General features: G+C 40.9%; 1 protein-coding gene across 2 annotated transcripts in view; it reads right to left on the bottom strand.

The window, feature by feature from the left end:
* Positions 1-4,080: 4,080 nt before the first annotated feature.
* Positions 4,081-27,102, bottom strand: part of TRPC1 (transient receptor potential cation channel subfamily C member 1) — an 89,430-nt gene continuing 66,408 nt past the window's right edge. For both annotated transcript variants that reach the window (XM_068280776.1, XM_068280777.1), the window contains 4 exons: positions 21,746-21,921; positions 18,472-18,673; positions 13,661-13,855; positions 4,081-8,559 (listed from right to left, as the gene is read on the bottom strand). In XM_068280776.1, the coding sequence (XP_068136877.1) occupies positions 8,332-8,559; positions 13,661-13,855; positions 18,472-18,673; positions 21,746-21,921 (801 nt within the window). In that variant the 3' untranslated portion in view covers positions 4,081-8,331. The remainder of the gene's footprint in view (positions 8,560-13,660; positions 13,856-18,471; positions 18,674-21,745; positions 21,922-27,102) is intronic.

The following is a 27,102-nucleotide window of genomic DNA, read 5'->3' on the forward strand; positions in this document are numbered from 1 at the left end:
TTTCAACTGTTTATTTTATATTTAGCAATTGGTATCAATTCATTTCAACAAATCGTTTCTTACACCAAACCTTATTTTGCACTAAGGTGCCAGTTCCAGTGTATGTATAGGTCTTGCATCAAAAAACGAAGCAAAAATTACTCATGAGGTTTAAATCCACAGTTAGTGTGAAAGCAGTACAGTCAATTACAAACGCTTAAGGAGAATATAGTAGGAATAATATAGTAGGCCTGCTGTAATGTAATAAACTCTATTTGATGTACAATTCAAGTGCCAGCATTCTCAATAATGCCTTAGTTGTTAAAGTGTACCTGAGACGGGGGAGGGGAATTCAATTTTTTTTTTACATACCTGGGGCTTCCTCCAGGTCGGGGCCAATCGGTGCAAGCGCAGTCTGGCCGTGCGTGCTCCCCCATCGCTTGGCCTGCAGTGCACAGTAGTACTACACAGGCGCAGAACGCTCCCAGCTACAGGAAGGATATGAGACGTGGGCACGGCTGGGCCACGTCTGCACTGTACACCCCAGACTGGAGAAATATGGAAATTGCAGAGGATCCATGCGGTGCAGGAGGAAGCCCCAGGTATGTAGCATTATTTTAAATCCCCTTGTCTCATTTTCCCTTTAATTACTTAAAAACACAGACAATTAAAAGATAAGCCACAGCAATGATCAATCAGAAAACAGGTTGCTGATCCTGCACTGAAAAATAATGCACTTGAAAATCCTCTATCTCATGCCTAGAGGTAGGTAGGATGAAGTGGAAATATAATGCACACATGCAGGATGCAGATAAAATGTTAAATGTATGTGAAAAAATATATAACTAACAAAATGCACACACGGCATAAGGCCAGTATGGTATAAAATGCAGCTGCAGAAACTCCATTTAAGAAAAAGATTAAACAAACCCATTCAGATAAACATGCCCATGCAGATAAACTAGCCCATATGTTTGAAAACTATGGGAAGTCAGACAGTAGAGACATTCAGTCAATGGAGTTCACAGTATGTTGAATCCACTGAATATACTCCTGGAAGCCCACAACATGTTGTCTTTAGATATCTAAACAGGGTTGGATTAGTACTCTTTACTGCCCAAGGCCACTGTCATCAGCCGCCCCCCTTCAGTATAGGTAGCCAGATGACAGCATCTCCTTCCCTCCAGTATAGGAAGCTGGATATCTCCTCCCCCTTCCCTCTAGTAGGGTTAGGCTGATGCCCCCCCCCCCTAGTATAGGCAGCCAGAAGACCCCTCCCCCCTTTCCCTCCAGTATAGGTAGCCAGATGACTCCCTTAATGCCTCCCCCCCCCCCCTTTCAGTATAGGTAGCCAGTTTGCTTTCACACCGCAGCAGCCATCAGCTCATCTCCAGTGCAGAATCTTCCTCTTTTTTTCCGTCTCCAATGCTGCCCAGGTCCATAGCTGCTGGTCACAATGCAAACGTGCACAGAGAGCATGGTGGCTGCTGCACAGGCGGCTGGCAGCAGAGTACCGCGGTCAGGCATTCGCCTGATCACCCTGCATTTCAGCATTTGCAAGCTTCAAAATGCTGCACCAGTTTAGCTTGCTGCTTTGGTGCCCTTGCTCTTGTGGTGCCCTAGGCCATGGCCTGGTGGCCATGGCCTAAATCCGGCCCTGTATCTAAATGGTATGTAGATCCCAATTTTAAGCCTTCATATCGCACTTAAAGTAGACTGAAGTTTCATCTATGGTCTAAAACCATTAAACACAGCATAAAAATAAAAGGAAAACAAAATATAAATAGTTTTAAAGCAACTGGGTTCATATTCATTCTTCTACTTCACTCAGGAGCTAATTGATGAGAGGGTCCTTGATTAAATTAGCAAATCGTGTTCAGGTAATACTAAACTGTGTAAATAATGCAGAATATCTTTTGATATATGCAAGGGGGAAGAAGAGAACATTCTCTATTACTATGTTCAGCGCTACAGAAGATGTTGGTGCTATATAAATAAATAATAATAATTCTCTATTTTGCTTTCTCAGAAATTACTTAATTACAAGACAATCTGATCATTTCCCCTGCATCTGGCAATCTTATCAATTAGCTGCAGTGAAGTGTAAATATGCCTTGGAATGACAGCAGACTGGTCTTTTTATGTTTTCTATTCATTGTTTGCTTCATTTAATGTTTAGGAGCAAACGTTTCATTTTGTTTTATTTTGAGTTCCATGCCACTTTAAGCAAGGCATCTAACAATGTGGGGATCCATGTTCTCAAAATCTCTGGTACATTGCACTCAGTTATGCCTAAAATGAAAAAAAAAATGGATCTGTAAAACAAATGGTGCAAAGCTGCTGGAACTCACAGATGAGGATGACTCTAGGCAGTGGGGGGATGGTGGGCGCAGGTGGGAAGAAGGGGAGTCCCGGCAGTAAGGTTAGTTATTATATCTCTTTCAACAATTAAGGTTAAATGCAGAGAACTAATGCAAGACTGATGAACAGCAAAAGTAACAGTTATTAAAGAGACTCTGCAGCGAGAATAAATCTCGCTTCAGAGCTCATAGTTAGCAGGGGCACGTGTGCCCCTGCTAAACCGTCGCTATCGCGCTGCTAAACGGAGGTCCCTTCACCCCCAAACCCACCCCCGCAATCGTTGGTCGTAAAATTGGTCGTATATTTAGTCTTCCTGGAGGCAGGGCTAACGGCTGCAGCCCTGCTTCCAGTCGCGTCTATCAGCGGCGCATTGCCGCCTCTCCCCCGCCCCTCTCAGTGAAGGAAGACTGAGAGGGGCGGGGGAGAGGCGGAGATACGCGCTGACAGACGCGCGTGGGGCAGGGCTGCGTCGGTTAGCCCTGCCCCAACCAGGAAGCGCCCCCCCCCCGCTGCACCGAGGGGATTTGGGGTGAAGGGACCCCCGTTAAGCCGCGGGATAGCGGCGTTTTAGCAGGGGCACACATGCCCCTGCTATTTATGAGGTCTGAAGCGAGATTTATTCTCGCTTCAGACTCTCTTTAATATTCAATTAAGAAATAAAAACTCTGTAACTCCTCCATAGTTCCACTTCACACCATCAGCACATCATCCATATGGCAGATACAGAGAGAGGCGTGGCTCCGCCCATCTGGGGGTGCATAAGAAAGGTTTCACTCCCAGTGTCCTAGATGGAGATTTGCATAGGCAGGAGCACACACCACTCCCATGGCTGTCCCCTTTACCTGCCTGAAGTATACCCCATTGAAGGTAGAATAATCATGCTCTAGCACAAATTGTAGAAGCCAGTTTACATTATAATTATTATGTCCATCCAGACTTGGACATGTCTGACTTAGAAAAAAGGTTGCTATCTCAGCACCTGCCCGGTGTGGAATTGACGTGTTATCAGCGCAGGACCTACACGCTGAGCTGTTCCCTCATTGCTGTGGTTTATCTTTTAATTGTCTGTGTATCTTTGTAATATTTTAATCACTAAGACATTACTGAAAACTATGCCCCTTGAATTACATGTCTAATAAGGTTTATTACGTTACAGTCCATTATACCATTATCACTTTTTCACTTTAACTGTATGTGTAGGTCTTAACTAGTGATGGACTCTTGACATGAAAGCAATGACATTTGCATTAAACAAGCATTATTGTGAAATTTATTTCTTCCCACTAATTTGTCAGGACCGAAGTCAAGATGAGCCACCTCTATGGTCAAAGCAAACACATACATCATTGAGTAATCATTGACTAGTCAGCAATGTTGCCCAATCTACACGATACGATTCTTTGTGCGATTCGATTACGATTCTATTTACGATCCGATTAAATCCGACATGTCCGATCGGGATTCGATTCGATTCAATTCAATTTGCCATTGCAAAACAATGGCAAATCAAATTGAATCCAATCCCGATCGGATATGTCGGATTTAATCGGATTGTAAATAGAATCATAATCGAATCGCACAAAGAATCGTATCGTGTAGATGGGACTTTATGTGGCAAAATTGGGCTAAATATCACAATATGGTGGCATTTATCCTTTCATTTATAAAAATGAACAAAAAAAACATAGAGTGCAGTGGACTTTGAGTGCATTGAACAACAACAAAATCTACAAATCTAAATTTTATTTGAAAAAAATGTTATGTATTTATTTAAGATTATCTTCAAAACAAAAATTGGGTTATTTTATTTAACTCTAGCCCTATGACCTTGTGGCTCCATTTACCTGAGCTTCACTTTTCTAGAGACCTGCAAAGGTAGGCACACAGACTAAAAGATTAGACATTAGGTTCAATAAAAACATCAATGCTAACAAAAATCAATTAAAAACCAGGAAACCCCCAATTAATACCAGATGAAAACATTGACTGATTATTGCCCATTCTTTTCCTAATTAATGCTGGCCAGTGAAGTGGAGGGGGTGGTGGGAGTGTTGCGCAGATGACATTGCTTTATACAGCTATCAGTGAAATTTTAGCAGCTGTGGCATTGTGACTGATATTACAGACAGGATTTCTGAATATCAGGAAGATTTTGTTACCTGTCTATCACTAATTGCAGATATTCCACCCCAATAAGTGTAATAACATCTTACTGCACACAAACATTTAGGGTCAAGTCACACTAAGTACCCTGCCAGACTGTTTTTTTTTTTTTTTTTAGAGCAGGTGGTAGTGCGCTAACAGACATGTAGAATGGACCCTTGCTGTCCTATGGGCCCATTTACACAGTCAATTTGCACCAGAAACAGGATTGTATGTGTGGTGATATTGTAACATACATTCATAACCTGCACAATAATTCATTAGTAGGTGCTGCATCGTCATATTTGAGTAACTGGCACCAAAGCAAGTTTCAGCATGGGCACTCAGTGGCAAGCATCAAAACTAGGCACCGATATAGTAGTGATGCTATAGTGCATGGAGTGTGTAAGGGTAATTTGGGGTTTTGCCCGACTTCAAATTACTTCTCCATTATTTGGCTCACTCTGTACCCAGCAAGTGGCGTACTAATATGTACGCACTGGCAAACTTACTCTCCATAGATAATGTAAACACCTCCAGCGCATCACTGCAACAGGTACAGGGTACCAGGCCTTCAGAGCATCACAGGTGGGACTGCAGTAAGGGGTCAGAGTGAGTCTTGGGCCTGGTGAGCAATGCCACAAACATGAGCCCCAGCTGCAAGTCTGTCACAGAATGTACAGACTGTCAGTAGGTGTGGCTGTGTTCGCCTTCCGATTTTGCATTGCAATTTTTTGTGATTTTGCCATGCTTGTACTTTGCCATTCTCATTTTAGTTAATGAGGATCACAATAGCTGAGAAAATGCTGCATGCCATGCGTTTGCGATTTTCCTGAAAATTGCAAGCACTCCTGAAGCACTGCAGTAAGAGTAGTCCTATAAGATTACATGTGCCACAGCGATTTGCTGATCGCCGGCGATCACCTTAAATTTCGGAGGTTCACCTTAACCTCTTGGGGACCGTGTAATGTAGACGCCGCACTTGTGGCTGTTCTAGTCTGATGCGGCGTAGGATCTACACCACCCGCCGTTTCCGCTCCCGTTGTGATCGTGCGCACCCGTGAGGGGAGATTGAGCTGTCATATGACAGCTGACATCTCCCCTCAGTGATCAGAAGCCATTGCGTATGGCTTCTGATCACGTGATCACTACGATCACCGTCGGATCATAGTGATCACTGTTTAGTGATGCGGCAGTAGGGGGGGAGAAAGAAGAGGATCCACTCACCTCCCGGCCATTCCCACGTCGATCGGCACTCCCCTCCGCTCTGGCCGGCATCCCAGCACTCTCTGATGTTAGTGCCGGGTCCCGCTTGATGACGTCATCAAGCTGCGACCCGGAACTGAGTGGCAGTATGAGCGGGGATGGCGGCCGGAGCAGAGGGGTCCACAGCTGCTCATCGTTGGAGCATGGGAGGTGAGTTAAGGCTGCTGCCTACAGGGGGGGCATATGGGACACACAGCCCAGCTAGCCACAGAAGGGATCCGGCTGCCTGACCCCCCTAAACGCGCCCCCCCCCCCCCCCCATGCAAACTCACCTGGTCCTTAAGGGGGGTTAGACAGCCAGTTCCCAAAGGGTTAAAAATGGGGGGGAGGGGAGTGAGGGGGGCCCAGTAGGTTTTTTGATGGTAGCCCTGGTACCAGGTATGCTATCTGCTTCAGCTGGTCCAGCATAGTGTGACACAGCCCCTAGGGAAACACTTTCAGGCCAAACTAATTGTAGATTTCAGCATATGTAAGTGCTAGTCCCCTCTTCAATGCCTCCTTGGAAAGCCCTCCCTTTGCCTAGGTATTCTCTATAATATTAGATATGAGCCAGATGCTCTTTAGCAGATCCTGCTCAGGCCTACAGAGACTAACATTTTATAATGTTGGCTATTAAGTTTCCTGTTTCTTCATACGCACTGCTTTGCTTATGCAACTTTGTGCTAAGGATCATTTAAAAAATCTCCTGCATCCAGGGTTTTCCATGGGTTTTTATATAAAGCAATGAAGTTTGTTCTTGGAAGGATGCCTTTTCCAGTCCCAAGAGAGCACTGAAGATCTCATGCTGATACATGGCTTAGTTTTCAGAGTATTAATAAAAGAAAATAGTTGGATTCAGTGCTGGGTCCTGTCCTTCTCTATTATCTCTGTGATTACTTTCCTAGTGTTTAGTCTAGCTACGTCTGTGTTATGTGTCTCTGTCTGTCCTTCACCATATCCCCTACTTAAAAATATACTTTTGTTTTGGATCATGTGTCCAAAGCATTACTGGCTTACTGGAGTTTTCTGCATCCTTTCTCTTGTCATGTTTGTATTTTTACCTATCTCTTCTGAGTTCTGTTCTATCAGTTTGGATACTAGTAATAGTTACCTGCCATCTCTTATCTGATCATACAGTATAGTGATCTATTTGGGAAAACAATCAATCAATCCTAAAGATAAACTCCACCCAGAGCTGGATTTCTGGTAAGGCCACAAAGGGCTACGCCTTGGGCGACTGCAGCCTAAGGGGGCACATGGACATAAAATAGGGGTTGCTACATATGAAAGGGAAGGCTGAAAATGGGGAGCAATGCATGAAGACAGAAGCTGATGCCAAATGTACATGAAAATGAAGGGCTGCAGCACATGGGCACATAGGTGTTACACAGGGAAGAGGAGATTGCACATGGAATGGGAGAAGCACTGTTGTACATGGAAGGGGTGCCACAACATACCTGGCCTAGGTGGGAGGGGGGGGAAGTATAAATCTGGCCTTGACTCCACCCAGTGCAATATAATGGCAGAGGTGGATCAGAGTGTGTGTTTTATACCTACCTAGAAGGTGAAAAAACTGGTGCCATAAATCTTGGCAACTAATAATAATTTATTTTTAAAACTGGTATGAATAAAATTTTGCTATTAAAAAAATTCTTCCTTTACGGTTGTGCACATTTTATTGTACTGCATTAATAAATCACTTACTTCATAAATTATTTTAATAAATTACCGACTGTTGCTTTATACAAATATACATTATCCTTCTAAATGTTTAAATAAACATGGAGATTTTGGTGGGTTACCGTGGCAAATACCCCATTACCTTGGCAACCATTTTCATAAACTGATTTAATAAATAAATGATGTGCCTTTTTCTTATTTGCCACTACAGAATATATATTTTTTAATCTTTGGAATGACTGTCGGCTATAGTCTGACCTTCAAAATCAAGCTGTTCTGGTTTAAAAGCTTGAAGGTGAACATAATTGTTTCAATCATTATTATAAAATCCATCATTATAACAAAGTAAAGTGGACTAACTGAATTATGAATTATAAGCCTTATAGCCATGATGGATAATATGGATATACATATAAATAAACACTTATGTGTGAGAGTTAAAAAAAAAAAAACAAGACATGAACCATGGGCCCAAATTCAAAAAACTTTTCATCTTCTGAATTTTCTCACAGGAGATTTTTTTTCATATCGTATGAATAAAATACCTTCTTAGCCCTCAGCAAAAAAATACACAAAATAACTCTTTATAATTATTTTTTTTACCACTTTTTCACTTGCAATATGTGTAGATATTTGTGTAGCTAAGATAAGAGACATCTCCAGTGAGAACTTTCAGGAGAAAAGTTAACTGGATCAGGGTCACTGTCCCTTATTAAATTTACTTTTTCTCCTAAGTTTTCTCCTAGGTGAAGTTTGTACACTTTTTCACCTACTTTGTGGTACTTTTTCAATTGCAAAGTGCTGCAAAGTTTAAGTTTAAACAGAGGATAAAATAGTATCTCCCAGAGGAAAACTTAAGAGAAAAAGTGAACTGAATAAGGGCTGAGATGCTTCCCGGACAGGAGTCCAGTATATGATTATTGTTTAATTTCTAGGGTAAAACATTGCATATTTTGAAGTTCGGAAGCCAAGAAGATCTCTCATCTCATTCCGGAATTTTGACATATCCTGACGGAGTTCATTTAAATTTTCCACTGTGGCCTGGTCCGTGCTTTGCATCTTTTGCCTCATTGAAGTTAAATAGCGATGCACCAAGCAACACATGACCTTCTGGTAGTTCTCATCTCTCTTCTGCCTTAGACTTTTCCATTCCTACAACGGCAAACAATGACATCCATTATAACATTGTAACATAAGGAACCTGCAAGGGAGCAGTGTAGACATAGAAAGAGAACAAAGAAGGCTATACTTAGGGTTTTTGCTATAGTATGTTATTGTTTTTAATATATATATTAAAAACAATATATATATATATATATATATATATATATATATATATATATATATATATATATATATATATATATATATCTGTTCCAGAATTCCTTTACTTAGACACTACAATTACGTATAGAAGGATGCATTGTTCATAATACCCAATGTTATGGTAATTTTCCCCAATCTGGTAATCCTCTTTTGTTGTTCCCACTATGAACTTCATACCTGAGGCTCGATCTCACACCTCTCCTCTTTATAGGGCAGAATGGGCTCTCAACTCTGCCAAGCAGCTAATCTATACAGTGATCACAGGTAAATTGTCACCTGAAGTGATCATGAAAGATCATTTTGGGTCTCATTTATACAGCATGTTTACATAGCTTCCATGAATCTTGTATCTTTCATAGAAATAAAGCAATCATTAAGTAAGTAAAGCAATTAAGAAAAAAACAACCTCTATTTGTAGCACGTTCCCACATTTGTGTGTAGAATGAGTTAAAAGATGGCATGAGCTATTTCTGGTGAAGCATGACATAAACCTGGACTGTAAGAGGGCGTATGATGTGGGCTTACTGGCTGACTCATATACAGTGCAGATGCTCCTATGCTGCAGCTCTTATCTATTGCTATGTCTGGAGGCTGACACCTTGAGCTACCAAGAAAACAATATGATAGCAATTCAAGCAAGCCAAAACACATGTAGCGGAATTTCAGCCAGATCATATCCTAAAGTAGCAATCCTGTCATATACCACTCATCAGGCCATTTATGTATCCTGAATGATATGGATTATTTCATATCGTGGCATGCCAGCTGAACTGCGCCACAAGCTGCTAATATGGAGCCCTGCCAGCCTACAGCCCTGTCTACAGCAACAACAGCCTAAATCATCGCAATTTGCATGCACAGAACTCGTGCTGTAATAATGAGCTTTATAATAACAGTATTCAGATTAAGCGTAGCAGTTTAGAGTTTACAAAAATCCAGACTGTCACTATGTCTTTGTTTTTATGCTAGTAACACTTTTGCAGATGATTATTCCTATTATTATGATGATACATTTACATAATAGTGGCACATTTTATGTAGCACTTTAGAGAGAACATAATTCAACCCCTCATCTCTGGAGCCGTCATCAAAATCCATAATAACTGTGTGATCAGCAGGTCACTGGCCAGCATAGCTCTATCACAACCCCAGGGGACTCTCTAACTCTCTCTTTATCTCTCCCTCTTCTCTCCTTTATCTCTATTTTTCTATCTCTCTTCTTCTCTTCTTCCTTTGCTTTCCAAACCCTCCTTGGTGGATATGGCTTACTATCGCTCTCTCTTAAGCTCAACACAAACCATACAATCTTGGTTGTACAGATTTACCAAATCTATGTAGTATAAGGGCCAACAGACTGAAAATACCTTGAATAATTGAATGGATAAGCTCTTATACTACATGAAAGTGGTAAGGTTGAACAACCAAGATTCTATGGTGTGTGTTGAGCCTTACACTCTCTCCCTCCCCCTCTTTTTCTCTTTCACCCTCTCTTTCATTCTCTTTTTTTCCTCAGTTCTATATTTCCCTCCGTGTGGGATATTGCTCACTCATCTCTCTCTTTTTCCTCTTTCTTTTCTCTCTCTCCCTTTTTTCCTCTCTTTTCTTTGCTCTGCTCTCTCTTCTCTCTCTCTAATATTACACTTTCAGCCTTTCTGATCCCATTCTCACACTAACCTCCCACCATCCACACCCAACACTAACCTACCACTAACCTATGCCAAACACTAACACTGCCACTCTCCAATGCCGCAAACCAGTGTCCTCACCGCTACCATTATGAAAAATCCCAACACTAGGGGGTTTAGCTACACTGGTAGGCAAACTCCACTGCTGTTTTTTGCTGTGTCCCCACCGACATCGGTCTATTGCTACTACAGAGTTCCTCCACTGCTGCTATTGTGCTGTTACTGCCGGTACTAATTCTAATGTAAAATGGGCATCTATGGGAGTGCCCAATTTCTGGGCCATGAATTGTGCCCAAATTACCTGCTTTGAGGAAACACATGCTAACATAAGGAGAATACAGAATTTGCATAGACAGTTCCGTAGGACAGAGAATACTAGTCAGTTAGCCACCAATTCATCCATAAATATAATGATTTCATTAATGAGTTACTATGCTTGTGTTAAGGGTACTATTTCATATTTATTCATCATTGTGATACACTTATAGTATCTCTTAACCAGATCAGCTAGGAGACATTACTACATCTAAAAATGGTGCAATAACTAGATTAATCCAAGCCACAGTATGGAGAGTCAACATAGTTCAAGACACCATACACACAGCTTCCTCTGGAGATTCCATAACTAGCCCCAGTATACACAGAAATAAGCCTAAGCCCTTGTATTGTATTTGAACAGGTTTACCTATACATAATGTCTAGTTTAATGTGATTTGCTTTAAATAGCAATGTAAAGCTAAAATTGCTATGAAGGTTGTACTATAGCATGCTGTCAATGAATTACCGTATATCCAAATTATATGCATAGAATAATATGGTAGCTTTGCCTAAACACAATCTTGTGCTGCAGAAGATGGTTCATCACTCTCTCAAATAGTTCCTTCATTAGTTCTAATTTGTGAAGGATATTACTAGCCATTTTATAAGCACTTACTTCAACCAACTGAAAAAGGTGTCTATCTAATTCTAGTTTTTTTTCGCTTTTTTTTTAATGGGGGGGAGGGGGGTAAATCTACTTGTACTTGGGTAAACAAGAACCTTCGCACAAATTTCTGTCAGTTAGCATGATGTGGAAAGGAGAACATTTCCATGGCAAATACTGACCATGTCACCAGGGATTACAGGGGCAGCATTTCTGTATTGTGTTTATACTAACAGCATGCAGTCAGAGTAGGAAGAGAACGAGACTCACAGACTCACAGCCAGCCTGTGTGATTGTGTTGAGCTGCAGCATGTCATGTGAGAACATTAATTGAAGCAGAGCAAATTGTCGGGTGCTGTGTGAACATTCCAATTCAGGGGGTGGGGGCACAACCTCACAAGTTTGCCTCAGGCAGCAAAAAGTCTAGAACCAGTCCTGTACCTAACAGCTGACTATTTTCAGTAACTCAAGGTGAGAAAGAAAGCATTGGTTCAGTCCTAACATTTAAAGAATTTGGAGCATAAAGTATATTTTACTAACATTTTTTTAGGGGAAATCTGTAGAAGTAAAAATATAAACCAAAGCTAAAGCTGTTTAGTAGACAGGCATACTTGCCTAAATGCACCTCCTGTTCTTCTAAACACCACTTCTCTGGTCACTGTTGGCATGCCCCTCCTACCTAACACCACTAAAGCCATAGTCTAGCCTTTGCACCACTGCAGAGGTCAGACCATGTTTGCATGGGGTTTGTGCACATGTTTTTTCTCACTGCGGGTAGCCATGAACTTTGGGTAAGCATGGATTATAAATACGGTATGTCAATTGGATCATGTGCCAAGTGAGCTGATGTGTTATTGTTGTAACCTTGTATACACACTTTAGAGCTACTGTCTCTTGAGAAATATTGTTTTAATGCAACAAAAAAAAAAGATTGATGTGGAAGTTCTCTACTTGAGCAACTCAAATTGTGGGGTGTAAATGTAAAGAGGAACTAGTGAAAATAACATAATGAATAAAACTGATAATTTTTTACAATATTCATTTATAATTTATTTAGTCAGTGTTTGCCCATTGTAAAATATTTCCTCTCCCTGATTTACATTCTGAAATTTGTCACAGCTGGTGACATCTTTAGCTCTGCCAGGTGATCTGTACGGAATGTTTGTCTACTTAGATTTCTATGCACGGATGGGAGATATTGCTTGCTTGGTAGCTGGAAAAAGCCATTATTACCCACAATGCAACAAGGTTCACAGAAATCAACTGTCAAGCCCTTGGTTATGACATTACACTGTGGGAGGGGTTTCACCACAATATCAGCCACACAGACCCCACTAATGATCTATTCGAGAAAAGGAAAAGATTTCTTATGGTAAAGGGGGTATCATTAGAATGATTGGCATAAAGTTCAATCCTTGGTTTAAGTTCCTCTTTAAAGCGGACCTGAAAATATAAAAAAAAAAAAGTTTCACTTACCTGGGGTTTCTTATAGCCCCCTGCAGCTGAGCTGTGCCAGCAAAGTTACCCAAATTCCCCTCCGTTCCTCCGCCACGGCTCACTTTCACTTCTGCGCATCCTCTTTCACGATCCCGTCGCCAGGAGCGTACTGCCCAGGCACAGTAGAGATTTTCTCCTTCTGCGTCTGAGCAGGATGCTCCTGGCCACGGGAGCGCGTACGAGGATGCGTGCAGCCAGGGACACGCAGGCGCAGTGGACGTCGACTTAGAAGTCGGCGTAAAGAAAAGTAAGCCACAGTGGAGGAACAGAGGATCGTATTAAAACTGCACTGGCACAGGACAGCTGCAGGGGGCTGGCAGAGGCCCCAGGTAAGTGAAACTTTTTTTTTTTATATTTCTTCAGGTCCGCTTTAAGGAGTCCATTATGTTTAGTAAAAGCTAACCAGGTAAAAAGTGTGAGCTAGTACGCTGTATAGGACATGGATATTTTTTATTTCAGCCCTCAGCCGCTGCCTCATTCACAGATTCTGATATGGTGCTCTGAGCCCCCTAAGACATATAGTTCATGTTTGGCTAACTGAAGATTTTAAAACCCAGCTTCACAGATAATATTACACAGGTTAGTTGGAAAAAAGTTGGAGTTTCCATTACCTGCATAAATCCTCCCTCTTATTACAGTCCTACTATATTCAGCAGATTACTGAACTATGCAACAAAATGACAATACTCAGGATACACTTCCCAGAGCAAAGCCTTTGAGTATGCTGGCTGGATCCCTGCTGTGTTATTTTGGATTTACCAGATTATGTGAATATTATCCTGTCTGGAACAGTTTAGAAGACCATTACTCTGAAATGCCTTACCTTGAGGCTGTTCTGCCTCTTGACCCTTCCCGATGGTGTATGAGAGCAGATCCATTTACTTAGGCTGTTGAACAAATAACATACAGTCTTGGGAGAGGGAAAAATGTTGAAAGGTGGAGGAAGCGTGCATTTGTCATCAAAATAGCTGAGCCACAGCTTGGCTCGGGCAAACTTCCATTCCTTGTCCTCGTGGTTCTAGAAAGGGAAGGTGAAAGAGATACAGACACTGAAAGCAGGTATGATAGGAGGAAACAGAAAACTCAAGGTCATCTGCTGCTGTGATATATAATCTTGGATGCATCTGAACACATCCTGATAACCTGAGGTCTTTGGCTTTTAATTAAAGGGAAAAACTGTAAGGCCAGAAACCCACTAGGAGCGCTTTGTAAGCGTGAGTGATTTGAAAAAGCTCTTGGTAATGCAATGCTATGGGGGATTTTTATAAAATCACATCACTTAAGTGGGATCACACCCATAGCATTACCTTAGCTAGAGCTTTTCAAATCACAAAGCGCTCAGAAAAGCTCTCCTAGTGGGTTTCTAGCCTGATAGCACAATAAAATTATCTCTATTTCATAAGGACCAAGACAGAAATGTATTTTTAATACTTATACTGTTAAAGTACCATTGTCGCTAAAATTTTAAAATTTAAAAGACATTTAAACACATATACCTAAGAAGTACATTTCTCCCACAGTAAAATGAGCCATAAATGACTAGTCTCCTATGTTGCTGTCATTTAGGCCTAGTGCACACCAGAGCGGTTCGGCTGCGTTTTGCGATCTGCTTGCGGCTGCGGATACGCTTGGTCAATGTATCTCAATGGGCTGGTGCACATCAGAGCGGGAGGCGTTTTGCAGAAACGCATACTCCCGGGGTGAGGCATTTTTTGGATTGCGGATGCGTTTCTGCCTCAATGTTAAGTATAGGAAAAACGCAAACCGCTCTGAAAAACGCCTGTTCAGAGCGGTTTTTCCGGCATTTTTGTTACAGAAGCTGTTCAGTAGCAGCTTTACTGTAACAATATATGAAATCTACTTCACCAAAACCACTACACAAAACCGCAAAACACTAGCTGAAACGCTACAGAAAAAGAAGAAAAAGCGTTTCAAAATCTGCTAGCATTTTGCGGAACTGCTAGCGGTTTTTGGTGTGCACCAGGCCTTACAGCAGGTAGTAGAAATCTGACAGAACTGACATGTTTTGGACTAGCCCATCTACTTTTGGATTTTCAGGGTTTTCTTAATTTCGAAAGCACGTATTAATGGTAGTTGCTCAGTCCAACTGTGTGCAAACAAGTGTGTGGAGGTGTGAGTGTGTGTGTGTGTGTGGTGGGGGATGTCAGCCGGCATCTTTGTATAGATCTTTTGCATGGAGGTACATGTAAAAAATAAACAGATACTAAAAATCCCCCCGAGGAGATGGACTAGTCCAAATCCTGTCAGATTTCTACTATGTACTGTAAGTGACAGCAACATAAGAGAAAAGTAATTTATGGCTCGTTTTACTCTGGAAGAAACGTACTTCCTATTTGTATGTGTTTACCTGTGTTTTAAAGAGACTCCGTAACAAAAATTGCATCCTGTTTTTTATCATCCTACAAGTTCCAAAAGCTATTCTAATGTGTTCTGGCTTACTGCAGCACTTTGTACTATCACAGTGTCTGTAATAAATCAACTTATCTATCTCTTGTCAGACTTGTCAGCCTGTGTCTGGAAGGCTGCCAAGTTCTTCAGTGTTGTGGTTCTGCTATGAACTCCGCCTTCCAGGCCCCTCTATGCACACTGCCTGTGTGTTATTTAGATTAGAGCAGCTTCTCTCTTCTCTCTTATCTTTTACAAGCTGGATAAATCGTCCTCTGAGATGGCTGGGCTTTCACATAGAGAGGAATTACAGACAAGGGCAAAGCTGTTTGCAGGAAGAAAAGAGCAGCCTGAAACTTCAGTGCATGAGAACAGGGGGAAGAAACACACAAATGATTGCTTGAGATTCAAAAGGAAGGCTGTATACAGCCTGCTTGTATATGGATGTATTTTCTATGTGTGGACATACTGTACATCAACCTACTTCCTGTTTTGGTGGCCATTTTGTTTGTTTATAAACAAACTTTTTAAAACTGTTTTTAACCACTTTTAATGCGGCGGGGAGCGGCGAAATTGTGACAGAGGGTAATAGGAGATGTCCCCTAACGCACTGGTATGTTTACTTTTGTGCGATTTTAACAATACAGATTCTCTTTAAAATGTACAATTACTTATGATAGTGATCCTTTAAGTAAGCATTTGATGAAGATCTAGCTTGCCTTATTCTTTTACCTTAAACTCAGGACTTTTCCCAGTTGTTAGGACCCATGCAGAATTCTGTCTGCAGGGAGACAATAGCAGCTAGCATAACCCGATGGAAAAAAATCATGCCTAGCTAATATAATTCACATAAGATGTAACAAAAAAAAATTGTGTTTCAGGCAAATGCTTTGTGTGTTCAAATGACCACTGTCAGGAGAAATAGTAAGATTTAAAATACATAAAAAATACAAAGTATCTGTACACATACCTATAAAGGTAGCCACTAATAATATAATCTTTTTCATCCAATCTTACCATTTCTGTGCAGTATAAGGGACTTGCAAACACTAGTGCACATGACAGGCGGGAGCCCCGAGCACTGCCATTTCTCGGGACCCCCAAACCAGCATGTAACACAATAGGGGAGCAAAGGCAAGCCCTGGAGTTTCCACCACCAGGAACTCACCCCCACCACTCCTTCAACTTACCACACACAAAAGGAATGGTCACTCCCAGACAGCACTCTGCCACTTATATATAGTCTTCAAACTGACAGTCAGCCAATAAGAAGTGCAAACACATTACACCTAGTCTGCAATACTTAATTAAGCAGAGGCTGAGCAATTCAGCCAAACGTTGGAGAGGGCTTCAGTTGCATATAGACAGGGGTTATATGACCTGCTGCCTGCTACCCCCTCCAGCTCGGCGGACCCCCTCCCTCCGCGGCCAGGTAATCCCCCCCTCCCCCCCCCCCCCGACTTTGCCGCCTGAGGAACCCGCCTCACCCCGCTTCATGAGTGGCCCCGCCCTGCTTATACAACGTAGATTTGGTAAATCGGATGAAAGAGACTGGATCATTAGTGGCCAACTTAAGAAGTACATTTTTTCCCAGAGTAGTGAATTAAAAAAGATGGCTGCCCCCATGAAATCACAAACATTTGCCAGTTCCTTTAAAACAGGGTGGGTAAGAGATTATATTACCTATCTATTTTAAGCAACATAGCTAATGTAACTTAATGACAGTATGTTTGTTTAGGCTGAAGTTCCACTTTAAGGCACATTATAAATTACTTTTCTCCTATGTTTCTCTTCCCTACTGTAGGCAGTAAAAATCTGACAGATCTGACAGGTTTTGGACTAGTCATCTCCTCATGGGTTTTCTTTATTTTAAAGAGCACTCACTGAACTGCAATTGCTCAGTTAAACCTCCAAAATACAGCACAAATGAGTAGGCAGGCTGGGCAACATCTTTGTACAGATCCTTCCAAGCAGTGCTTTTGTAAAGAATAAATGGGATACTGAGAATACTCATGAGGAGATAAACCAGGGTTCTTCTGGGATAGTACCTCTGGTCCAGCACTAGGACCATTCAATTCAGCTCTTCTCCTATGTATTCTCCTAGGTGATATTACACATCTTATTATTATAAAATGCCTGTTAAACCACCAGCAAGCACGAAAATACTCTGAATAAATTTGCCAGTACCCTTTTGCCTACTTTTTGGTACTTTTCAATTCCAGAGTGCTGAAAGGTTATTTTTAAACAGGAGATGAAAAATGATCTCCTGGAAGAAACCTTAGGAGAAAACATGAATTGAATAAGGGCCTAGGTGTTTTAGAACGCTAAACATATAGGTTTACATTTTTTGGGGCATTAATAGCAGCTCTTGAGGTCACATTCATAGCTCATTCATTATTCCATGGACTGACAGTTATTTTACAGTATTCATTGGCAAACTATTAAATATTCTGGCAAATTATACTCGCATCTCTGCCCTTATAGATAATAGTTAAGTCAAAGACAAAGACAAACACCTATATATCGCTTTTCTCCTGGCGGACTCAAAGCGCCAGAGCTGCAGCCACTAGGACACACTCTATAGGCAGTAGCAGTGTTAGGGAGACTTGCCTAAGGTCTCCTGCTGAATAGGTGCTGGTTTACTGAACAGGCAGAACCGAGATTTGAACCCAGGTCTCCCATGTCAGAGGCAGAGCCCTTAACCAGTGCACTATCCAGCCACTGACCTCCATGGAAGTGTTCAGAATTCATATACTGATGTACTACTGTATGAGACATGACAAGATGTGATGCACCAATACCACAAACCTATGCATTATGGGAAACAGACTCAGCTGTCCATTGTTTCATCGTTAGTGATGCGTGCAAATTTTCACACCGAAAATGCTATTTTCGATTTCCAAAATATATTTGCGAAAATATATTGAAATTTGGCATTGTGAATTTTCGCCAAAACGAAAAATTGTCATTCATGAGTTAAAAGCAAATTGCAGCGTTTTAAGCACTGCAGAAAACGCAAAAAATCACACCTTTTAAAACTGAAAATCTCAAAAAAACCATGAAAAATCAAAGACACATTACAAAATGGTTTTCAAACGCATTTACACTCAAAAGTTGAATTTTACATTATTTTTGCGATAATGCAAAAAAAGAATATCACACTTTTGCTCATCACTATTAATTACACTAGAAAATAAACAACAATATCAATATGTTTTTAGGACTTACAGCGATGAGTGTGAAGCTTTTGTGCAGCATGGCCACCAGGAGCTTGGTGAGCACAATGACCACCACCACATTGTATGTGCCAACAATTAATGCTCCCACAAATGACTGCAGCTCATCATTGTAACTGAATCTTGTCACAAAGAGAGCAACATGAGCCAGGGAGAAGATGTACCAGAACAGAGCATAGCATGTCCCAATAAACCTGCAACAACAAGAGCAAATACGTGAAAAGATTCCCTCTGACTTCATTCATGGATGATATAACCAGATATCCAAAATTGTGTAACTTAAAGTGGATCCGAGATGAACTTTTACTCATTGCATAATTGGGTTCCTTTCCTATTGTTTATAGGGCATTCCTCAAGCCCAATACTTTTTTGTTTTTGTTTTAATACTCTAATTTCCTATAGACTACACAAGCCACACCCACAGGTTTTCAGAGAGCCAAGGCACTTTCAGACAGTAGCAAGGGCTCATGGGAGCTCAGTCTGGGCAGTAGGAGGGGGAGGTATTACTAGCCAGAGATTTCAGAGGCAGAGGGGAGGAGGGAGGAGGAGGGGGGTTAGGTTTTTTTGCTCAAGATGCAGATACACCTACCTCTGTGTAATGTTTACAAACAACATGGCTGCTGTCATTGTATCATAGGAATAATCAATCATATTCTGTTAAAGCTGTTTGCAGCTAGATTTGCTGTGTAAACTATCTAAACTTTAGGTAGCATATATAGGCAAATTACTTGTTATAGTTAGTTTTTCATCTCGGATCCACTTTAAAGAGTCTTATGCATTAAACTGTTATACGATTCACCCATACTACACACATCTTGGCCCATATGCAATTCACTTTTTCACCTAAGTTTTCTCCTAGGAGAACATTTTTAATATTGTTTTCAAAATAACTTTTCAGCACTTTGCAATTGAAGTAAATATCAAAAGTAGGTGGAAAAGTACTGTCAAAAGTATTGTGTTTTCTTGCTCCCTGCTGGCTTAAAAAGCATGTTATTGATAAGGTGTAAAAATATCAACTTGGAGAAAACTAAGGAGAAAAAGGTAATTGCATATGGGCCCAGGAGTCATTTCACATGACATCAGCATAGTGTATTTAAAATGTTTATTTTATAAACGGGGAAAAGGGAAAGCGAGTATGGACAGAATCCAACCAATAACTTCAATAGAAGAATGTAATTACCAGTATAAAGGATTCAATTTTATTGGATAGCAGGAAATAATAACGTTCAGGTGAACAATTGAACGTCAGGTAGCAAAAACTACCTTTAAAATAAAATGACAATTTAAAAACAGCAAAAGATTTCTCCCGACATGTATCAGTCTATTGTATATAATAAACAGAGGCATCAAAAGGGTAGAATTAAACTAAATTACTAGTTTAAAAAAATGCTTGGAAGGTAGCAGTGAACTTACCTCCCCAAAACAGACACATAAACTGTTAATTTCGCGTCGCGTTTCACAGGTATAGTCCTGCTTCCTCAGGCAATAAAATAGGGGGGCTTATAACAGGGAATGGTCAGCATCAGCCACATCAGTCTATTGCACACACACCGCCGTAAAGTGACTGGCACTATTTGTCAGTAATGAAGACTGACTGGCAATATCAGTCCAATATCGCATGCCTATATAATGTGAGCATAAGTATAGCAAACACAGCGTATTCCATCCAGATGAATGAGCAGAATATATTTATTTTAGTCAAGGCTTGCCATGGGACTTTGTGGCTGATCGATCTGATAGATCTTGGGGAAAATATCTTTGCTATTATGCAGAGGTTCAGTGATCTCTGGATTGACCTCTTCCATGATCACATCATTTCTTGAACATCTTCTGCTCTGAGTTTTACAGTTCAAGGTTTAAGATATTAATTATAGTGTTTGTTTCACAGTCATCAAGAGATGAAATCATCTTACGCATAGTGTGTTGACACCATCACTTTTCATTATTACCATGTATACTCATTATGATTAGAGGTTTCAGGAATCTGGTAATAATTTAAAGGCGTGCGTTCATTAAACACTGCTAAATAAGATTTTGTTCAAGCATTCATAGCCCCTTGTCATAATTTGCTTTGATAAAACCACACTGGTACCAGTTATTGGGCTTGATTCACTAAACAATGTTAATCTTAACAAGTGCAGATAGAGCACATTAAGATCGCTGGCATTTCTGCAATTTTGTACTGTGAATCATGCAAATTGCATAACATGCTACATGCATACACCACTTATGTTGCTTGAGTAGCATGCATGGTGCATGTATGTAGTGCATTATGCAATTTGTGTAACTTGCTACTCAAGTTGCATAAATGGCGGTTCACCTAATGTGCGCTATCTTAACATGTTAAGATTAACGTTCTTTAGTAAATCAATCCCACTGGGAGAAGGTTAAGTGTCAGAGAACAAATGTATGGACTATACTCCACCTCTTTAGCACCTCAATTAGTTCAACCTGTTTAATGTCTGCGAAACTGAGCAGTATAGACTTTTTGGCTTATAGAACTCTGCTCTTTGTACAGTTTTTGTTTTGTTTTTTAAGCACCCATGCCTTCTTAAACATAATTATAAGTGGAAAAGTGCACAGACGTTTACTTTTGTCAGAAATATTAGCTAAAATATCTAGCAGGACAAACCATCACAGTGGGTCACTAATTAAGATACCCATTTATTCCAAAATGCAGCAATGAAGAGTAGGGTCTTCTTAGCATTATCTTCTTTGGAAAGCTGATGCTATTTTTTTTAATTGCCTCTGTCATATGCAAGAAATTTCTTAAAGAGAACCGTAACCAAGAATTGAACTTCATCCCAATCAGTAGCCAATACCCCCTTTTACATGAGAAATATATTCCTTTTCACAAACGGATCATCAGGGGGCTCTGTATGGCTGATATTATGGCGAAACCCCTCCCACAGGAAACTGTGAGGACCATGGTCCTGGCAGTTTCCGGTCTCTGAACCTTGTTGCATTGTGGGAACCAGCTGTTTACAGTTGTTTCCAACTGCCAAAAAAGCAAGCAGCAGCTATGTCCGCTGCATCACTTGCCAGCAGTAAAAATGTCACCATGTGATAAATGTCAGAATGTAAATCAGGGAGAGGAAAACTTTTACAATGGACAACACTGACTAAATCACTTAGAAATAATTATTGTAAAAATGAAGCACTTTTTTATTATATTATTTTCACTGGAGTTCCTCTTTAAAAGCTATTTAAACCCGATTAACTTTTCGGACCAAGTGGCTAACAGTTAAGTGTGTAAAAGGACTTACGAGTGGAAAGTGTCATTGCTTTGTCGTTCACAGAAGATTCCAACACAGTCCTTTGGTTCATTGGTTGTGTATCCTTTATCATACAGCTGTGTCAGACCAATAGTGAAAGAGAAGAGAACAAGAAGGAACATTCCCAGGAACTTGCCGAAGTCTTGCAACATCTGACCCATAGATATCTGTAAAGTAAAATTTAAAAAATGACATTAATAATTGTAAATGAGCCTGTTATGCCTACATTGGGTTTATTGTACAGAGAATTAAACCTTATATGTATAATAATAAATATAAAATAATGAAATTGAATTTATGAAGCATATATACACCACCACTCTATGCTATCACGACAAATGACAACTCTTCCTGTTAATATCAGACAGGGTCGGACTGGGCCACAGTAGTACAGTTTTTTCCCTCGGTGGGCCCCTCCACCAGGCCTCTGGTGGGCCCTCCCTTCTTGTCTGACAGAGCTCCAATTGCTACCTGCAGCACAAAAATTCTCTTCTCAGTGCTGTAATCACTCATGCTGAGAGCAGTGGCGTAGCTAAGGAGCTGTAGGCCTCGATGAAAATTTTACAATGTGGCCCCCCAAGCACTCTATACATAACAATTGATACGACGCACCGAAACCTGCCAATGGCAACTACAGTGTCAGAGGTAATGATTACCACTATTCAAAGTATCTATAGAAGTGATTATTATGAGCACAGGACCAATAGAGAGGTAATACTGTAGTTGAGGGAGTGCCCTTCGGGGCCCCTTTGGCCCAAGGTCCCCGATGCGGTCGCAACCTCGGCAACCTATGCGGTCGCAACCTCTGCAAAGTAGGACATTACTTTATATTGAAGGAGGGGACTCTATGCAAAGTTTTGCTGGGCAGCAGTGTCTCTGAATTACAATGCTGCTAAGATCATGTACATTTGGCCCTGTCCATAATACATCATGACCACGCCCACCTTCCAATGCATGTCACGCCCTTTTTTCACTGCAACCATGGGATGTGTGGGCCCCAGGTTGAAATTTCTTTGGTGGGCCCCCAGTGTCCCAGTCCGACCCTGATATCAGATGAATTTGAATTATGCAGCTTTTGGGGATAAACGAAGGAAAAACACCAAGTGATGCTGAAAAACCACAGAACCTGTATAGAACGGGTATTGTAATGTAACAATTTAAAATCCTATATCTTCATTGCTGGTGGTGCGCTCTTTCAGGTGAGGGCTTTGGAAGGCAATCCAGAGAACTGAGGATCTTGTATGAAAATTAGCACTCTCCAGTGGCGGCTCCTTTTTTTTAGGGGGTGCTATGCAGGTGCTGGACCAATTTCCAGGGCAGCTGACGAAAAATGGGTGCGCGCTGCAGCGAAAAAATGGGCGTGGTCATGACCGGATGAGGGCGGGGCTTACTGTAATTTAAAGTGAACCCAGGGTGAGAGTGATATGGAGACTGCCATATTTATTTCCTTTTAAACAATACTAGTTGCCTGGCAGCCCTGCTGATCTATTTGGCTGCAGTAGTGAACTGAATTACACCAAAAACAAGCATGCAGCTAATCTTGTCAGTTCAATATTGTCAGAAACCCCTGACCTGCTGCATGCTTGTTCAGGGTCTAGGTTTGAGAGAATTAGAGGTAGAGGACCAACACGGCAGCCAGGCAGCTGGTATTGCTTAAAATAAGATAAATATGGCAGCCTCAATATTATTCTCACCTCGGGTTCCCTTTAAAAGTGCAACGCAAAGACAGTGGGCCCAAGTTTTGGTGACCCTTTCCAGAGAAAATTCACATAATCGTGCAGGTTTTCCCAAGAAAATACGCATAATGTGAGCAGATTTGAACAAAAAACACGTTCAATAACCCCAATATGCACAATCGTTATCAGATATGACCCCAATATGCACAATCGTTATCAGATATGACCCCAATATGCACAATCGTTATCAGATATGACCCCAATATGCACAATCGTTATCAGATATGACCCCAATACGCACAATCGTTATCAGATATGACCCCAATATGCACAATCCTCAGCAGATCTGACCACAATATGCACAATGCTCAGCAGATCTGACCACAATATGCACAATCCTCAGCAGATCTGACCACAATATGCACAATGCTCAGCAGTTCTGACCACAATCAGAAGCACCACCTGAAAAAGAAAAGAAAAACCCATTTACTCACCTACAGCCAGAAGACCTCCTGTCCCGACCTCCTCCTGTCCCGACCACCTTGTGGCGCGCAGCTCCCACAATCCTCTTCCTTCACGTGACTTCCTGCCTGCAGCCTGCATTACCCGGCGAGCAGGGCTACGGGAAAATGGCCGCCCGAAGCCCTGCACTGCAGACTCCAAGTCTGCAGAGCAGGGCTTTGGCTGGCCATCTTACCGTAGCCCTGCTCTGCTGCTTCGGGCTGCCGCTGTGAACTGACTCGGCGTCTCTTAGACGCCGAAGTCACTTCACGCCAGGGGGTGCTTTGGGGGTGCTTGGACAATTCTAGGGGGCGCTTGAGCACCCCCTTGAACCCCCCTGGCGCCGCCCATGGAACTCTCTAACATGTAAGCTTTTATAGATATCTATATTCGCCTAATGGTAATTGGACAAAGGCGGCATCAAATTTCATACCAACTAGTGAGAGAGTAAAAATGTTGTATTCTTCATATATAATAATTATTATTAATCATTGCTTATGTTGATGCTTTTTTTTTATAGCTGAGGATGTACATACAAATAATCCTAGCTCAAATAAAAGAATCCTCTAGTAATCAAGAATACATAAAAGAATGGTTAGGATTTTCTATTACAGTTATTACTCAGATAACACAAATTAATGTTGTTGGGACATTACAACCTACGGTGTTTATTTATTTAAGGAGAACTCTGGTTTGCACCTTTCCTGCCTGCCCTGCTGCCCCCAGATTTGTAGAGCAGCATCAATGGGGTTGATTCGCAAAGGTTACTTAATTTTCACCCTAACTGTAAAGAGTGCTAAAGCATGAGATAAACAAATAAGGAGAGATACTTCATGAGATAAATAGATAAGGATAGCTAAACCATGAGTTATTTCAAATAAGGAGAGCTAAATCATAAGTTATGCCAAATAAGGAGACCTAAACCATGAGTTAAAGAGGAACTTCAGCCTAAACAAACATACTGTCATTAAGTTACATTAGTTATGTTAATTAAAATAGATAGGTAATATAATCCCTTATCCACCCTGTTTTAAAAGAACAGGCAAAGGTTTGTGATTTCATGAGGGCAGCCATCTTTTTGGTTGAAAGGAGGTGACAGAGAGCATGAGACACAGTTCCAACTGTCCTGTGTCCTGATCACCCTTCCCAGCTGCTAGGCAACCAGAACAACAACATCAGAGATCCCATCGTGCTTTGCACAGCATCAGAGGAAAAATGCCCGGGCAGTTTTCTTTGATGAGGCGGAGCTTAGCTTCAAAGCAGCTAAAAATTAGGTTTGGGTTTGAAAAAAAAAGTTCTGATGCTGTGAACCTGTTAAAGAAACACCAAGCCTTTTCAGTGCTGCTGAGTAGATTTTTAGTCTGGAGGTTCACTTTACGTTAGATAGGGAGAGATAAATCACGAGTTAAGTCATTTAAGTAGAGATAAATTGTGAGTTAATAAATAAGGTGAGATAATTTAACAGAAAAGATTTGTGAATCAGGTCCAATCCATTTTATGTCTTTATGAGAGTATCATTATCAGTTGTGCTTCCACTCCCTTCACTGAATTCATCGGCATGATACAGCTCAATAAGTGAAGGATAGGTTTACATATGTGCCGGATGAAAAATGTGTACTGTGTACCAGTCCAGTACACTTGCATACATATGCAGTGCATTGCGCAATTAGTGCAACCTACATTACCTAGGCAATGCAAATGTTGCTAGAGTACTACACACTATGCAAGTAGTGTAACTGTTAATGCAGGTGGTAATAATTAAAAAGGGATTCATGGTCTATGTTTTTGTGCTTCTATACTTTTTTTATATAGCCCATGTGTGCTATCCATCCTCGCTGCTTCCACTATCACAGACACAATACTGAAGCAATTGTGGTAACTATAACCCTCACTTAGACATCTACATTTCATGGTCTCTCTTCGAATCATATAATCCATCACTCAGACAGGTAACTAATAAGAAACATGGATGAGTGCCTAGTATATATAACCAAAATTTATAGTGATTTTTCACCTGACCAAGGCTCTAGGGGATATTACCTCCTAGAGTATACAGAGAACACTTTTATACCACAACTGCATTCCAAGAATAGGTTTTCATCATTTTCTGATTAAACACTGTAATATTTGAGGACCATAGGAGTGTTCAAAAGCCACATAAAGAAAACATACTTGTGAAGCTGGCCCTATTTTCTGGCAAAAGCAACCCATCCAGGGAAATCATTATGAAATGAGAAAGCATTAGAGCATAAATCCAGCAGTGATTACTGCAGCTTAGATTACAGCTGGAAGATGGAGGCGCATGTGCTGGGCTCCCCCTCTGCTAGTCACCAAGCAGCCCAGCTCAGATCTATCAGAAAAACTCCATGTCTGCAATCCAAGTCAAACCATCCCCAGCGGAAGCAATAAAAGACCCCTGCAAATGTTTATGCATATAAGTAAGTAAAATAAATCTAAAAGCTATTACCGTACATACAATCTTCTTACATGTGTATAAAGAAAATAAAAGGTTTAAATGCTGAATTGCTTTTTTCCTATGTTGCTGTCAATTACAGTAGGTAGTAAAGATCTGACAAATCTACCTTATTCAATGTTCTATTGATGATGATGAGATTATATTTAAAATGATTGTGCCTTGATATTTATGTCTATCGTTCTATATATGTTTAAATATGGCTGTTGATTACCCACAATGTGCAGGGATTCAGCAAGCCCTGCAAAAGGTGAAAAGCCTTTCCTTTTTTTATAAACAACTTGGAGGCTTTTTGTTATTTTTGCAAGATACCTATTTTATGTGAAGTGAGGTGCGCTCAACCCAGCAGGGTCAGAGCGGGAACGAGGCAACTCCACCCTGAACAGCCAATATCCAAGTAAGTGATATTCCGCTCAATAATCCAGCAAAAATAATCTTTATTATGGCAGTAAAACACGGCACAACATGTCTGCTAACATGTTTCAAACACACAATGACTAAGGACCATTGTGTGATCGAAACATGTTAGCAGACATGTTGTGCCGTGTTTTACTGCCATAATAAAAATTATTTTTGCTGGATCATTGAGTGGAACATTGCTTACTTGGATAATACCCATTTTATGCATGGGAAGGTTCCTGGCTTTTTAACAAAGCTTTTAGTCGCTCTTATAGCGCTACATTCTTTAAGAAAGCTAG

Source organism: Hyperolius riggenbachi, chromosome 4 (assembly GCF_040937935.1).
Source record: "Hyperolius riggenbachi isolate aHypRig1 chromosome 4, aHypRig1.pri, whole genome shotgun sequence".
Classification (NCBI taxonomy): Eukaryota; Metazoa; Chordata; class Amphibia; order Anura; family Hyperoliidae; genus Hyperolius; species Hyperolius riggenbachi.